Below are 15,000 nucleotides of genomic sequence, written 5' to 3' on the forward strand. Positions count from 1 at the left end.
ACCCGTTGATGTCCTGCGGGTGTTTATGGTGGCGGGGTACACACTATAGCAGCTAATGACGAGTGGTTGTCAATGGTGAAGTCATGTCTAACGTTAGTAGTGACTTACACAACTGGTAACGTCAAACGTCAGTAGGTTAAGTGTCTAACAAAGGTATGAAGCTGGTTCCGTAAGGCTAGGTGTATTTTATTACTGTTAAGTGGGTCGTATTTAACTTCGGTCGTACTCGTATCTAACTGGGTAATAGGAATAGTTGGGTAGTTGGCATGTCTAACAAGGGTAGTTGGCATGTCTAACAAGGGGGGTTGGCATGTCTAACAAGGGTAGTTGGCATGTCTAACAAGGGTAGTTGGCATGTCTAACAAGGGTAGTTGGCATGTCTAACAAGGGTAGTTGGCATGTCTAACAAGGGGGGTTGGCATGTCTAACAAGGGTAGCTGGCATGTCTAACAAGGGTAGTTGGCATGTCTAACAAGGGTAGTTGGCATGTCTAACAAGGGCAGCTAGCATGTCTAACAAGGGTAGCTGGCATGTCTAACAAGGGTAGTTGGCATGTCTATCAAAGGTAGTTGGCATGTCTAACAAGGGTAGTTGGCATGTCTAACAAGGGCAGCTAGCATGTCTAACAAGGGTAGCTGGCATGTCTAACAAGGGTAGTTGGCATGTCTAACAAGGGCAGCTGGCACGTCTAACAAGGGTAGCTGGCATGTCTAACAAGGGTAGTTGGCATGTCTAACAAGGGCAGCTGGCACGTCTAACAAGGGTAGTTGGCATGTCTAACAAGGGTAGTTGGCATGTCTAACAAGGGTAGTTGGCATGTCTAACCAGGGTAGCTGGCATGTCTAACAAGGGTAGTTGGCATGTCTAACAAGGGTAGTTGGCATGTCTAACAAGGGTAGTTTACATGTCTAACAAGGGTAGTTGGCATGTCTAACAAGGGTAGTTGGCATGTCTAACAAGGGTAGCCGGTATGTCTAACAAGGGTAGTTGGCATGTCTAACAAGGGTAGTTGGCATGTCTAACAAGGGTAGTTGGCATGTCTAACAAGGGTAGTTTACATGTCTAACAAGGGTAGTTGGCATGTCTAACAAGGGTAGCCGGTATGTCTAACAAGGGTAGTTGGCATGTCTAACAAGGGTAGTTGGCATGTCTAACAAGGGTAGCTGGCATGTCTAACAAGGGTAGCCGGTATGTCTAACAAGGGTAGTTGGTATGTCTAACAAGGGTAGTTGGCATGTCTAACAAGGGTAGCTGGCATGTCTAACAAGGGTAGCTGGCATGTCTAACAAGGGTAGTTGGCATGTCTAACAAGGGTAGCTGGCATGTCTAACAAGGGTAGCTGGCATGTCTAACAAGGACAGTTAACACGTTAGGAGACGGGTGTTTCTAAGAGGCATGACTGAAGAAGGGCAGTAGGCGTGTCCGGCACGAGTAGGCACGCCTAGTGAGAGGCGCCTAACACCACCAGGAAGCACTTCCCATAAGGTTGTGTGCTTACCAAGTGCGTAAGTCGCGACTAACAGAGGTAGAACTATCCAATAACAATCAACCAGTTCCCTGATTGACACAAAGTACTATTAATTAACACAGCCAATTCTCACCCGCCATTTTTCCTATCGCTCTCTCCATCATTACCAACAAATATCTAACGCATGTTTTTGCTAATTGTGCATAAAGAAAAAAGATAAAATAAATGAAGCGAAATCATTTTAAACGCGTTCAACAAAGTGAGAGTAAACTTGTTGCTCATCACCGCACTAAAATGTGTGTTTTTGTTTGCGTTTTTTGTTGCTCGACTGTGACGTCACTTGTTGCTGTTGTTGTTGTTGTTGTTGTTGACGTCTGTTGCCTTTTATTACGGTATAATAATTATTATTATTATTACTATTACTATTATTATGTTGGGTTTTAGTTCTCTCATATGCCAGCGACATAAGCGTCGCTGGCATATGAGATCGCTCATACGATCTACACGCCAGCAACGCCAGCGTATAGATCTGTATACGCCAGCAACGCTCTGTATACAGAGCATCGCTGGCGTATACAGATCGTCGCTAGCGTATACAGATCGTCGCTGGCGTATATAGAGCATCGCTGGCGTATATAGAGCATCGCTAGCGTATACAGAGCATTGCAGGCGTATACAGAGCATCGTAGGCGTAGACAGATCGTCGCTGGCGTATATAGAGCATCGCTGGCGTATATAGAGCATCGTAGGCGTATACAGAGCATCGCTGGCGTATACAGATCGTCCCTTGCGTTTATAGAGCATCGCTGGTGTATACAGATCGTCGCTGGCGTATATAGAGCATCGCTGGCGTATACAGATCGTCGCTGACGTATATAGAGCATCGCTGGCGTATACAAAGCGTCGCTGCCGTATACAGATCGTCGCTGGCGTATATAGAGCATCGCTGACATATACAGACCATCGCTGGCGTAAACAGATCGTCGCTGGCGTATACAGAGCGTCGCTGGAGTATATAGAGCATCGCTGGCGTATACAGAGCGTTGCTGGCGTATACAGAGCGTCGCTGGCGTATATAGAGTGTCGCTGGCGTATACAGAGCGTCGCTGGCGTATATAGAGCGTCGCTGGCGTATACAGAGCGTTGCTGGTGTATACAGAGCGTCGCTGGCGTATACAGATCGTCGCTGCCGTATACAGAGCATCGCTGGCGTATACAGAGTGTCTCTGGCGTATATAGAGCATCGCTGACGTATTCAGAGCGTCGCTGGCATATACAGAGCGTCGCTGGCGCATATAGAGCATCGTTGGTGTTTATAAAGCATCGCTGGCGTATACAGAGCGTTGCTGGCGTATACAGAGCGTCGCTGGGGTATACAGAGCGTCGCTGGCGTATATAGAGCATCGCTGGCGTATACAGAGCGTCGCTGGCGTATATAAGGCATCGCTGGCGTATATAGAGCGTCACTGGCGTGTATAGGGCGTCGCTGGCGTGTATAGAGCATCGCTGGCGTATACAGAGCGTCGCTGGGGTATACAGAGCGTCGCTGGCGTATATAGAGCATCGCTGGCGTATATAGAGCATCGCTGGCGTATACAGAGCGTCACTGGCGTATATAAGGCATCGCTGGCGTATATAGAGCGTGGCTGGCGTATATAGAGATTGGCTGGCGTACACAAGAAGCGTCACCCACCATAATATGCACTTTTGGACTTTGTATTTAACTTGAAACTTAAATATAATTAGTCTAGGAGAATGCAGAAAATGTCAATGAATAATAAAAATAAAAAAAATATATATATTCAAAATTTATTTATGTAAAATGAAACGAGAAAATACATAATTTACAGTCTCCGTGGTGTAGTGGTAAGACACTCGCCTGGCGTTCCGCGAGCGCTTTGTCATGGGTTCGTATCCTGGCCGGGGAGGATTTACTGGGCGCAATTCCTTAACTGTAGCCTCTGTTTAACTCAACAGTAAAATGTGTACTTGGTTGTAACAAGGATTCTTCGCGGCGGGGATCGTATTCCAGGGACCTGCCTGAAACGCTACGCGTACTAGTGGCTCTACAAGAATGTAACAACTCTTGTATATATCTAAAAAAAAAAAAAAAATCTCAAAAAATAATATTTTTATGTTGATGTACTTAGTCTTTGTCTACCAATGTAGTAACACAGTAATATCTACCTCACCTGTTAGAGCCACGTGCTCTGCTATGCCTACCCTTCACCACTTAGGCCTATCCCTCACTTTTTAAACGTACAGCTTTTACGTTAAACCCGTCTCGCCTGTTTGTCAGCACTGTGGGTTTGATAACCATCAAGCCTGGCCTCGGGCTGGGCTTGGGGAGCAGAAGACCTCCCAGAACCCCATCAAGCAGGTATAACACGCCTGTATTTGACGCTACTTTCTACAAAAACGTTCCTTGACTTTCATACTCCACGTTCCACTCCTCTTGAGTTCTGCTGATACTTGACTTTACACAGACACACACATTCACACAGTCGTTGGCTTCCACGCACCCTCTGTCCCCTCCAGTGAGTTCCCAGCACTTGACTTCCACACAAACCGCCGTTCATGGCTTCCACACTCCTCGTATCCCTTGGCTTCAATACACCCTCCTTCCAGTTGACTTGCCCACTACGACAACCCACCCCACCCTATTGTAAGACAATAACCACTCTTACCCCCCTCCTCCCCGGGGGGGAGGGGGGTAAGCCGGTCGGGGGGTAAGCACGGGGGAGTCGGTCGGCCGAGTGGACAGCACGCTGGACTTTTGATCCTGTGGTCCTGGGTTCGATCCCAGGCGCCGGCGAGAAACAATGGGCAGAGTTTCTTTCACCCTATGCCCCTGTTACCTAGCAGTAAATAGGTACCTGGGTGTTAGTCAGCTGTCACGGGCTGCTTCCTGGGGGTGGAGGCCTGGTCGAGGACCGGGCCGCGGGGACACTAAAGGCCCGAAATCATCTCAAGATAACCTCAAGATAACCTCCCCTGTCTCTCCTCTCCTCTCCTCTCCTCTCCTTTCTTTTTCCACATTTATTTCTAGCTTCCTCTCTCCTTCGTCTCTCTTCCTGTCTCTCTTATGTCCCTCCCTACATCTCTTATCACTCTCCATGCCGATTTCTCTGTTCCTTTTCTCTTTTTCTTCACTCTCCTTCATCCTCCTCTACTCTCTCCTCCTCTTTCGTCTCCTTTCTCTCTCTTCTTACTGTCTATACGCTTTCTGTCATTTTCTTCTCATTTTCCACAGTTATTCTTTTGTAATATTCCTCCACCAATACTGTTTCTTTCTCACCTTGTGACCAGTCGTTCCTCTCACACACACACACACACACACACACACACACACACACACACACACACACACACACACACACACACACACACACACACACACACACAGGTTATGGCCCTGATAGCTGAGTGGACAACGCTCTAGACTCGTAATCCTAGGGTCCGGGTTCGATCCCCGGCGATGGCAGAAACAAAATGGGCAGAGTGTCTTTCACCCTGATGGCCCCTGTGCCTAGCAGTATATAGGTCCCTGGGAGTTAGACAGCTGTTGCGGGCTGCTTCCTGGGTGTGTGTGTGTATGTGAAAAAAATTGTTAGTTGATTGATAAGTTAGTTAGTTTAACAGTTGATTGATTGACAGTTGAGAGGCAGGCCGAAAGAGCAGAGCTCAACCCCCGCAAGCACAAATAAGTTAATACAACTAGGTGAATACACACACACTTCTTATTTTTATTGAAAGTTCATCTTACCACAAGTGTATTAGACCAGTGAACACGGACACACTGTCACCCGGACACTGTCACCCGGACACACTGTCACCCGGACACTGTCACCCGGACACACTGTCACCCGGACACACTGTTACCCGGACACTGTCACCCGGACACACTGTCACCCGGACACACTGTCACCCGGACACACTGTCACCCGGACACACTGTCACCCGGACACACTGTCACCCGGACACTGTCACCCGGACACACTGTCACCCGGACACACTGTCACCCGGACACACTGTCACCCGGACACTGTCACCCGGACACACTGTCACCCGGACACACTGTCACCCGGACACACTGTCACCCGGACACACTGTCACCCGGACACACTGTCACCCGGACGCACTGTCACCCGGACTCACTGTCACCGGACACACTGTCACCCGGACACACTGTCACCCGGACACACTGTCACCCGGACACACTGTCACCCGGACACACTGTCACCCGGACACACTGTCACCCGGACACACTGTCACCCGGACACACTGTCACCCGGACACACTGTCACCGGACACACTGTCACCCGGACACACTGTCACCCGGACACACTGTCACCCGGACACACTGTCACCCGGACACACTGTCACCCGGACACACTGTCACCGGACACACTGTCACCCGGACACACTGTCACCCGGACACACTGTCACCCGGACACACTGTCACCCGGACACACTGTCATCCGGACACACTGTCACCGGACACACTGTCACCCGGACACACTGTCACCCGGACACACTGTCACCCGGACACTGTCACCCGGACACACTGTCACCCGGACACACTGTCACCCGGACACACTGTCACCGGACACACTGTCACCCGGACACACTGTCACCCGGACACACTGTCACCCGGACACACTGTCACCCGGACACACTGTCACCCGGACACACTGTCACCCGGACACACTGTCAAACACACGGGGACAGCAGCTTCTCTTCTTCCTGGTTAACGAATGTGAGCTGAACGGGTCCCGGCGCTCAGTGATACCATGGAGACAATTTTTTCAAGCTCACGGTGAAACAGCTCACAAGGTCACAGTACGGTGAAACAGCTCACAAGGTCACTGTACGGAGAAACAGCTCACAAGGTCACTGTACGGTGAAACAGCTCACAAGGTCACTGTACGGTGAAACAGCTCACAAGGTCACTGTACGGAGAAACAGCTCACAAGGTCACTGCACGGTGAAACAGCTCATAAGGTCACTGTACGGTGAAACAGCTCACAAGGTCACTGTACGGTGAAACAGCTCACAAGGTCACTGTACGGTGAAACAGCTCACAAGGTCACTGTACGATGAAACAGCTCACAAGGTCACTGTACAGTGAAACAGCTCACAAGGTCACTGTACGGTGAAACAGCTCACAAGGTCACTGTACGGTGAAACAGCTCACAAGGTCACTGTACGATGAAACAGCTCACAAGGTCACTGTACAGTGAAACAGCTCACAAGGTCACTGTACGGTGAAACAGCTCACAAGGTCACTGTACGGTGAAACAGCTCACAAGGTCACTGTACGGTGAAACAGCTCACAAGGTCACTGTACGGAGAAACAGGTCACTGTACGGTGAAACAGCTCACATGGTCACTTCACGGTGAAACAGCTCACAAGGTCACTGTACGGTGAAACAGCTCACAAGGTCACTGTACGGTGAAACATCTCACAAGGTCACTGTACGGTGAAACAGCTCACAAGGTCACTGTTCGGTGAAACAGCTTACAAGGTCACTGTACGGAGAAACAGGTCACTGTACGGTGAAACAGCTCACAAGGTCACTGTACGGAGAAACAGGTCACTGTACGGTGAAACAGCTCACAAGGTCACTGTACGGTGAAACAGCTCACAAGGTCACTGTACGGTGAAACAGCTCACAAGGTCACTGTACGGTGAAACAGCTCACAAGGTCACTGTACGGTGAAACAGCTCACAAGGTCACTGTACGGTGAAACAGCTCACAAGGTCACTGTACGGTGAAACAGCTCACAAGGTCACTGTACGGTGAAACAGCTCACAAGGTCACTGTACGGTGAAACAGCTCACAAGGTCACTGTACGGTGAAACAGCTCACAAGGTCACTGTACGGTGAAACAGCTCACAAGGTCACTGTACGGTGAAACAGCTCACAAGGTCACTGTACGGTGAAACAGCTCACAAGGTCACTGTACGGTAAAACAGCTCACAAGGTCACTGCACGGTGAAACAGCTCACAAGGTCACTGTACGGTGAAACAGCTCACAAAGACAGTGTGGCAGGAGAGCGGGGAGTAAGCCATCCTACGCTCCACAAGGATGAAGACTACTGGCCACACCACAAGGATGAAGACTACTGACCACGCCACAAGGATGAAGACTACTGACCACGCCACAAGGATGAAGACTACTGACCACGCCACAAGGATGAAGACTACTGACCACGCCACAAGGATGAAGACTACTGACCACACCACAAGGATGAAGACTACTGACCACGCCACAAGGATGAAGACTACTGGCCACACCACAAGGATGAAGACTACTGACCACGCCACAAGGGTGAAGACTACTGACCACGCCACAAGGATGAAGACTACTGACCACACCACAAGGATGAAGACTACTGACCACGCCACAAGGATGAAGACTACTGACCACGCCACAAGGGTGAAGACTACTGACCACGCCACAAGGATGAAGACTACTGACCACGCCACAAGGATGAAGACTACTGACCACGCCACAAGGGTGAAGACTACTGACCACGCCACAAGGGTGAAGACTACTGACCACGCCACAAGGGTGAAGACTACTGACCACGCCACAAGGATGAAGACTACTGACCACGCCACAAGGATGAAGACTACTGACCACGCCACAAGGATGAAGACTACTGACCACGCCACAAGGGTGAAGACTACTGACCACGCCCCAAGGATGAAGACTACTGACCACGCCACAAGGATGAAGACTACTGACCACGCCACAAGGATGAAGACTACTGACCACGCCACAAGAACGGTCCGTTACGCTTGAGAGCGTACGTGAGTACTGCAAGGAGACTAAGAACGCTTATTAAGGAACATATACGCACCTTAGCGTGCACTGACCAACATAATTGTTGCGCAGAAAAGTGATGTGCAGTGTTAGAGGGCGCTCATTTAGTGCGTTAAAAGCCGTTCATTTAGAAACTAAAACACTGTGGGGTGTAATGAAACCCTGTTAACGTTTGAATTTATGTATCATTCCTAAGAGACGCACCAGGACGCATTAGAGCACAAGGGAGACAAGGGAAGTCCTGCATATATCCACAAAGTTCACTAGAATATATGGAAGCCACAATATTTTCTATAATCCGCGCTCTAAAATGCACCTGAACGCCGTCAGAACGCATGTCAAAGAACGCCAGCACGTCCAGTCAACAGTGCCTGCTGCCAGATAAACAAAAATTGTCAGGGTGAGTCTAAGTGCCAAATAAACCGCAGTTGATTAAGCTCATCGAGCCTGAGTGAAGGAGTAACGCCGGTGTTCCACGGTAAACTCCACATGCTGTGGCCAGTCTTATCAATCTGCGAAAGTGCTCACTTGCAGCCGCTCATTATTGTTTGATGAATATTCCTCGACGGAGGCAAGCAGGGAGGGGGAGAAGAATGGGGAGAGAGAGGGAGAGAGGGATGGTGGGTGAAAGACGAATCAGTTGAGTAAGGGAGGTCCAGGTTAATAGAAAAGCTAATAATAAAGGAAGGGTAAAGGTTGACTGACAAAAATAGCGAGCGGCAGGTACAACAGTAGCCAGTAAAGACGAAATAAGGTGAGGAAGGAATTATGTTAAGGAGGTTTGAGACGGAGAAGATAAAGAGAATAAACAGTTGACTACAGGCTTCGAAGGAACAACGGTGAGTGAATGAGGAGTGAAGAGAAGCAAGAGAAGGAAGAGGATAGGTTGAAGTCAAAGAAATGGAGAAATAAAGAGCAGCATACAAGGGAATCATGAAAAACACGTGATGAACAGTAGATGGGGAAAGCTCAAAATGAGTGATGGCACTAAGGAAATATAAGGTAATAATTAGGAGAAAGCACTAGGCTAGTTTGACTATATAGCACATTTTAAAGATACAAGGACAGGGATCTGAGGACAGAGAAAGAATGGTGCCTGATCACTTGACACCATTGCCGTCTAGCGTCTACCTGCAAGAAGTGAGGTCGCAGCACTACCGACATATCTAAGTAGATTAACTCTATAGGAAGTGTCACCTCTAAACCTCAGAGTCATCACCGAACTGTATTCGTCCCTGATGGCAGGTGATGGAGCCGAGTGTTCAACAGCTGCGGTCTCTAAGCTGCGGTACTAAAGAGAATAGTTCAACAGCTGCGGTCTCTAAGCTGCTGTACTCAAGAGAATAGTTCAACAGCTGCGGTCTCTGAGCTGCTGTACTCAAGAGAATAGTTCAACAGCTGCGATCTCTGAGCTGCGGTACTCAAGAGAATAGTTCAACAGCTGCAGTCTCTGAGCTGCTGTACTCAAGAGAATAGTTCAACAGCTGCGGTCTCTGAGCTGCGGTACTCAAGAGAATAGTTCAACAGCTGCGGTCTCTAAGCTGCGGTACTAAAGAGAATAGTTCAACAGCTGCGGTCTCTAAGCTGCGGTACTCAAGAGAATAGTTCAACAGCTGCGGTCTCTGAGCTGCGGTACTCAAGAGAATAGTTCAACAGCTGCGGTCTCTGAGCTGCGGTATTCAAGAGAATAGTTCAACAGCTGCGGTCTCTGAGCTGCGGTACTCAAGAGAATAGTTCAACAGCTGCGGTCTCTGAGCTGCTGTACTCAAGAGAATAGTTCAACAGCTGCGATCTCTGAGCTGCGGTACTCAAGAGAATAGTTCAACAGCTGCAGTCTCTAAGCTGCTGTACTCAAGAGAATAGTTCAACAGCTGCGGTCTCTGAGCTGCGGTACTCAAGAGAATAGTTCAACAGCTGCGGTCTCTGAGCTGCGGTACTCAAGAGAATAGTTCAACAGCTGCGGTCTCTGAGCTGCGGTACTCAAGAGAATAGTTCAAAAGCTGCGGTCTCTGAGCTGAGGTTCTCAAGAGAATAGTTCAAAAGCTGCGATCTCTGAGCTGAGGTTCTCAAGAGAATAGTCTGTTAATAACACGTAATCTCCGCACATACAAAATCAGATTGAATATTAAAAATGGACATCATTATGTACCCTTGGCGATCACAGAGTGTTAATGGGACAATAATAATATAATTTGGTTGAGCAATAAGGTTCACTCACTCCAGTCTAAGTACACTTCGGTGGGGGAGTATATATACCGTATGTATGTACACCTGACTGTTTTCTCTCTTCTACATATGTACGCACTCGTATACACACACACACGTTGCCTAAAAGAATGCATTATTTTATCTACATTGCCTGAATGTTTCCTTCAAGTGCGTCACTGTTTTCTGCAAAGTGCTTCGATATTAACAACAGAGTGCCTCAATGTTTACCACAGAGTGCTTCATCTCTGCTACAGAGTGCCTCGCTACTTATAGGAGTTCTTCAGTGCAAACTAGACAAAGGTCGGGGAAGAGACACAGGGACTCTAAGACACCGGATAAACATGGCTGCTACATGTTCATCCAGATATATATAGGGCAGAATTCATCAAGCAATAACCCATATACTTCCGAAACCTGTACATCTTTCCTCAATCATGGCGATTGTCTTTACATTCACTGAACAATTCACGAGCTTCGGGTCATTGCTCCCTAACTTTATTAGTGCTGTAAATTTATGGGCACTTAGCGCCCATAAACTGTTTAATAAATGTAAACAAATGTAGAAAAGATGTATAGGTTTCGTAAGTGGATGCGTGAATGCTTGAGAGACCCAGAATTATCTACTGCTGTAGTCAGCACTCACATTAAATATAGAACCCCAAAGAAACTGTGCGTAATACGCCATATCGCAGCCACGGGGAGCAGGGGAGACGGGACCTGGAGCGTATTAATGAGTGCTGTACTCTACATAAACAATTAGGACAGCAATACGTTGGTTTTTTTTCAGCCCTGTCCCGAATGCGCGATGAATCTTTAATCGTTGCTAAGTGAACAGTCACGCACGATAGAGGGGCGTTCTCGCCCACTGCTCTTATTACACACGCCACACTTCTTTTGCGCTTTTACGAAGGTTTCGTCTTGTGGAGGGTTCGCCATTTGGAGGGTTCATCTTTAGAAGAGAACTTAATTTTCATTGATTTTTTGTTGTTGTTGTGATTGGTTGGCATTTTCACTTTCTAATCTAGTAAATTTACGTAAATATATATATATATATATATATATATATATATATATATATATATATATATATATATATATATATATATGTCGTACCTAGTAGCCAGAACGCACTTGTCAGCCTACTATGCAAGGCCCGATTTGCCTAATAAGCCAAGTTTTCATGAATTAATTGTTTTTCGACTACCTAACCTACCTAACCTAACCTAACCTAACTTTTTCGGCTACCTAACCTAACCTAACCTATATAGATAGGTTAGGTTAGGTTAGGTAGGGTATGTTAGGTTCGGTCATATATCTACGTTAATTTTAACTCCAATAAAAAAAATTGACCTCATACATAATGAAATGGGTAGCTTTATCATTTCATAAGAAAAAAATTAGAGAAAATATATTAATTCAGAAAAACTTGGCTTATTAGGCAATTCGGGCCTTGCATCGTAGGCTGAGAAGTGCGTTCTGGCTACTAGGTACGACATATATATATATATATATATATATATATATATATATATATATATATATATATATATATATATATATATATATATATATATATATATAAAAGTCATGAATCAACATAAGCAGCTTATGTTCTTGCTGCTCCTGTCTCTATGTTGGCTCGGGGTCTTGAGATGGGTAGAATGTAATTATGTGTTAACGGGTTGTTGATTGCTGGTATGGACTTTTTGATGTGTAGGGCCTCGCTGATGTCCAGTCTTCTGTTATTGTTATACCTGTCGATTATTACAGTGTTGCTTCTTAAATGTATACTAGGTATGACATATATATATATATATATATATATATATATATATATATATATATATATATATATATATATATATATATATATATATATATATATATATATATATATTTGTCGTACCTAGTAGCCAGAACGCACTTCTCGCCCTACTATGCAAGGCCCGATTTGCCTAATAGGCCGATTGATTTCCTTTATTTTCAACAAATTGTTTCCAATTGGTTTATTTGAATTATTACTGTTATATTATATTGAGAACATAAATTATTGACTTAATTATGTTAGTTTAGTTTAGGTTAAGATTAGTTTAGGTTAGGTTAGGTTAGGTAGGGTAGGTTAGGTTCGGTCATATATCTACGTTAATTTTAACTCCAATAAAAAAAAATTTACCTCATAATGAAATGGGTAGTTTTATCATTTCATAAGAAAAAAATTAGAGAAAATATATTAATTCAGGAAAACTTGGCTTATTAGGCAAATCGGGCCTTACATAGTAGGCTGAGAAGTGCATTCTGACTACTAGGTACGACATATATATATATATGTCGTACCTAGTAGCCAGAACTCACTTCTCAGCCTACTATGCAAGGCCCAATTTGCCTAATAAGCCAAGTTTTCATGAATTAATTGTTTTTCGACTACCTAACCTACCTAACCTAACCTAACCTAACTTTTTCGGCTACCTAACCTAACCTAACCTATAAAGATAGGTTAGGTTAGGTTAGGTAGGGTTGGTTAGGTTTGGTCATATATCTACGTTAATTTAAACTCCAATAAAAAAAATTGACCTCATACATAATGAAATGGGTAGATTTATCATTTCATAAGAAAAAAATTAGAGAAAATATATTAATTCAGGAAACTTGGCTTATTAGGCAAATCGGGCCTTGCATAGTAGGCTGAGAAGTGCGTTCTGGCTACTAGGTACGACATATATATATATATATATATATATATATATATATATATATATATATATATTGACGCAATTGTCTCACAATATTTAATTCGTGTATTTTATCCAATAATATTTCATGCAATTTCTCCTAACACTTCAAAAATTTCTTCATGTATCCGGTTTTTATAAAATATACATTTACCTATTAATTAACGGAAATTCCTAGCGAATTTGCAAATGCATAAAAATAATGATAATATGAATGTTTTAATTGATAAGTTCCGGGTTCACGTCCCGTTCATGTATTAAGTCCCCATAACTACGCAGTTCACGCCTATACGCTGACTATCAACTAACGCACCTACGGTATATCTTGTGCAGATTATATTATTGAATGCAATCATGAATTATAATACATTATCATTGTAATAGTCACATACCATGGCTACAATTTTGTTTATCCCCCTCTCACAACTCTTTACCCCTCTTCCTACTTTTTCCTCCCTCCCTTCTCCCTACCACACCCTCACCACTGCTCCCACTGCTCTTCCCCACCTCCCCACCCCATTTCTATACCCCCATCCCATTTCTATACCTCCCCACCCCATTTCTATTCCCCACCCCTCCCACATCTCCCTATCCCCGAATACCTCCATCTCTTACATTCCACATAGACCCACTTTTCCTACCTCTATCCTATCTCCCTATCACATGTTTTATATTTAAATTTTTTATTTGCGTTTCCTTTTGGCTTTTTTCGCAGTCCCGAGCTGTTGGCATTGCGTATTTTCCAGTCACAACGGTTGGTAGAGCTTTCTGCGTATTGTATTCCCCTCTGTTGCTTAATGCGTAATGCTTCCTTACCCTCATGCTGTAGACCTTCCTGCGTATTGCACCCCATCCACTCCCATGCTGGAAAGGGGTAGACCTTATTGCGTATTACTCCCTTCTCCCTTCCTCTTGCTGTAGATGATAGAAATTACTGCGCATTATCCCATTTTCCTGTAGAGGGCAGAGCTTGCTGTACATTGTCCTCTCTTACAGAGCTTGACTCTCATTGTCTCCTCTTATTGTAGTGCTCGATACGTATTGACATTTCCTGAGTAGTAGAGCTTGCTGAGTCGGGCACTGTTACAGTAGTTACAGAGCATAATGCATCTTGCGTTTATGGTTACTAACATATGTGTTACAGAACCTTGACTGCAGTAGTTGTTACACCCCGACCGCTTGTTTCCCCTGCTTCTAGAGCCTTATTGGCTACTGAGGTGTAATGTATTTTTGAAACATTATTGTATTATAACATTGATTTCCATGGTTCATTGCTGTAACTATAAAAATAACACTGTGATTTGCTGTTGTATTCGGTTCTATTGCATAGTCATTTGTTTGACGCTCTCTTGGATACTGTTTTAAGTCGTTGTCATGTTAATCTTTCCCGTTTATTTACTTACTTTTGTTACATTCCTTTACCTGTCATTTTTACAGCATAAATACCTATTTACATATCAAGTATCACAAATTTATTCCCCGTTTATCAGCCAATTTTCATTAAATTATTCAAGTTTATCTGCAAATTTTCGCTAAAATATTTCAGCATATCTACTAATTTTCACAAAATAATTCCGGTTATCTAACAACTATGACAAAATTATTCCTTTTGAGTACCATATGCATTGATCGACTCTCGTTAATCTACAAATTTTCAATAAGTTATACCCGTTTACCTTCTATCTTCACTAAATAATGCCCAGTTAAAATTATTTTTACTATTTTCTATCATCTGTTTAACAATAGTTGCCATAACTCAGT

The 15,000-nt window shown here is 44.9% G+C and overlaps 1 protein-coding gene across 4 annotated transcripts in view; it reads left to right on the plus strand.

Annotated features, from left to right (window-relative positions):
* LOC123754899 (POU domain, class 6, transcription factor 2) overlaps window positions 1-15,000 on the plus strand; it is a 1,116,985-nt gene that overhangs the window by 1,005,408 nt on the left and 96,577 nt on the right. For 3 of the 4 annotated variants that reach the window (XM_069332920.1, XM_069332922.1, XM_069332923.1), the window contains one exon: window positions 13,955-13,993. The exons of the other annotated variant lie outside the window; for it this stretch is intronic. In XM_069332920.1, coding sequence (XP_069189021.1) covers window positions 13,955-13,993 — 39 coding nt within the window. The remainder of the gene's footprint in view (window positions 1-13,954; window positions 13,994-15,000) is intronic. 4 annotated transcript variants of the gene reach the window in all.

The sequence above is a fragment of the Procambarus clarkii genome, chromosome 28, assembly GCF_040958095.1.
Source record: "Procambarus clarkii isolate CNS0578487 chromosome 28, FALCON_Pclarkii_2.0, whole genome shotgun sequence".
Lineage (NCBI taxonomy): Eukaryota > Metazoa > Arthropoda > Malacostraca > Decapoda > Cambaridae > Procambarus > Procambarus clarkii.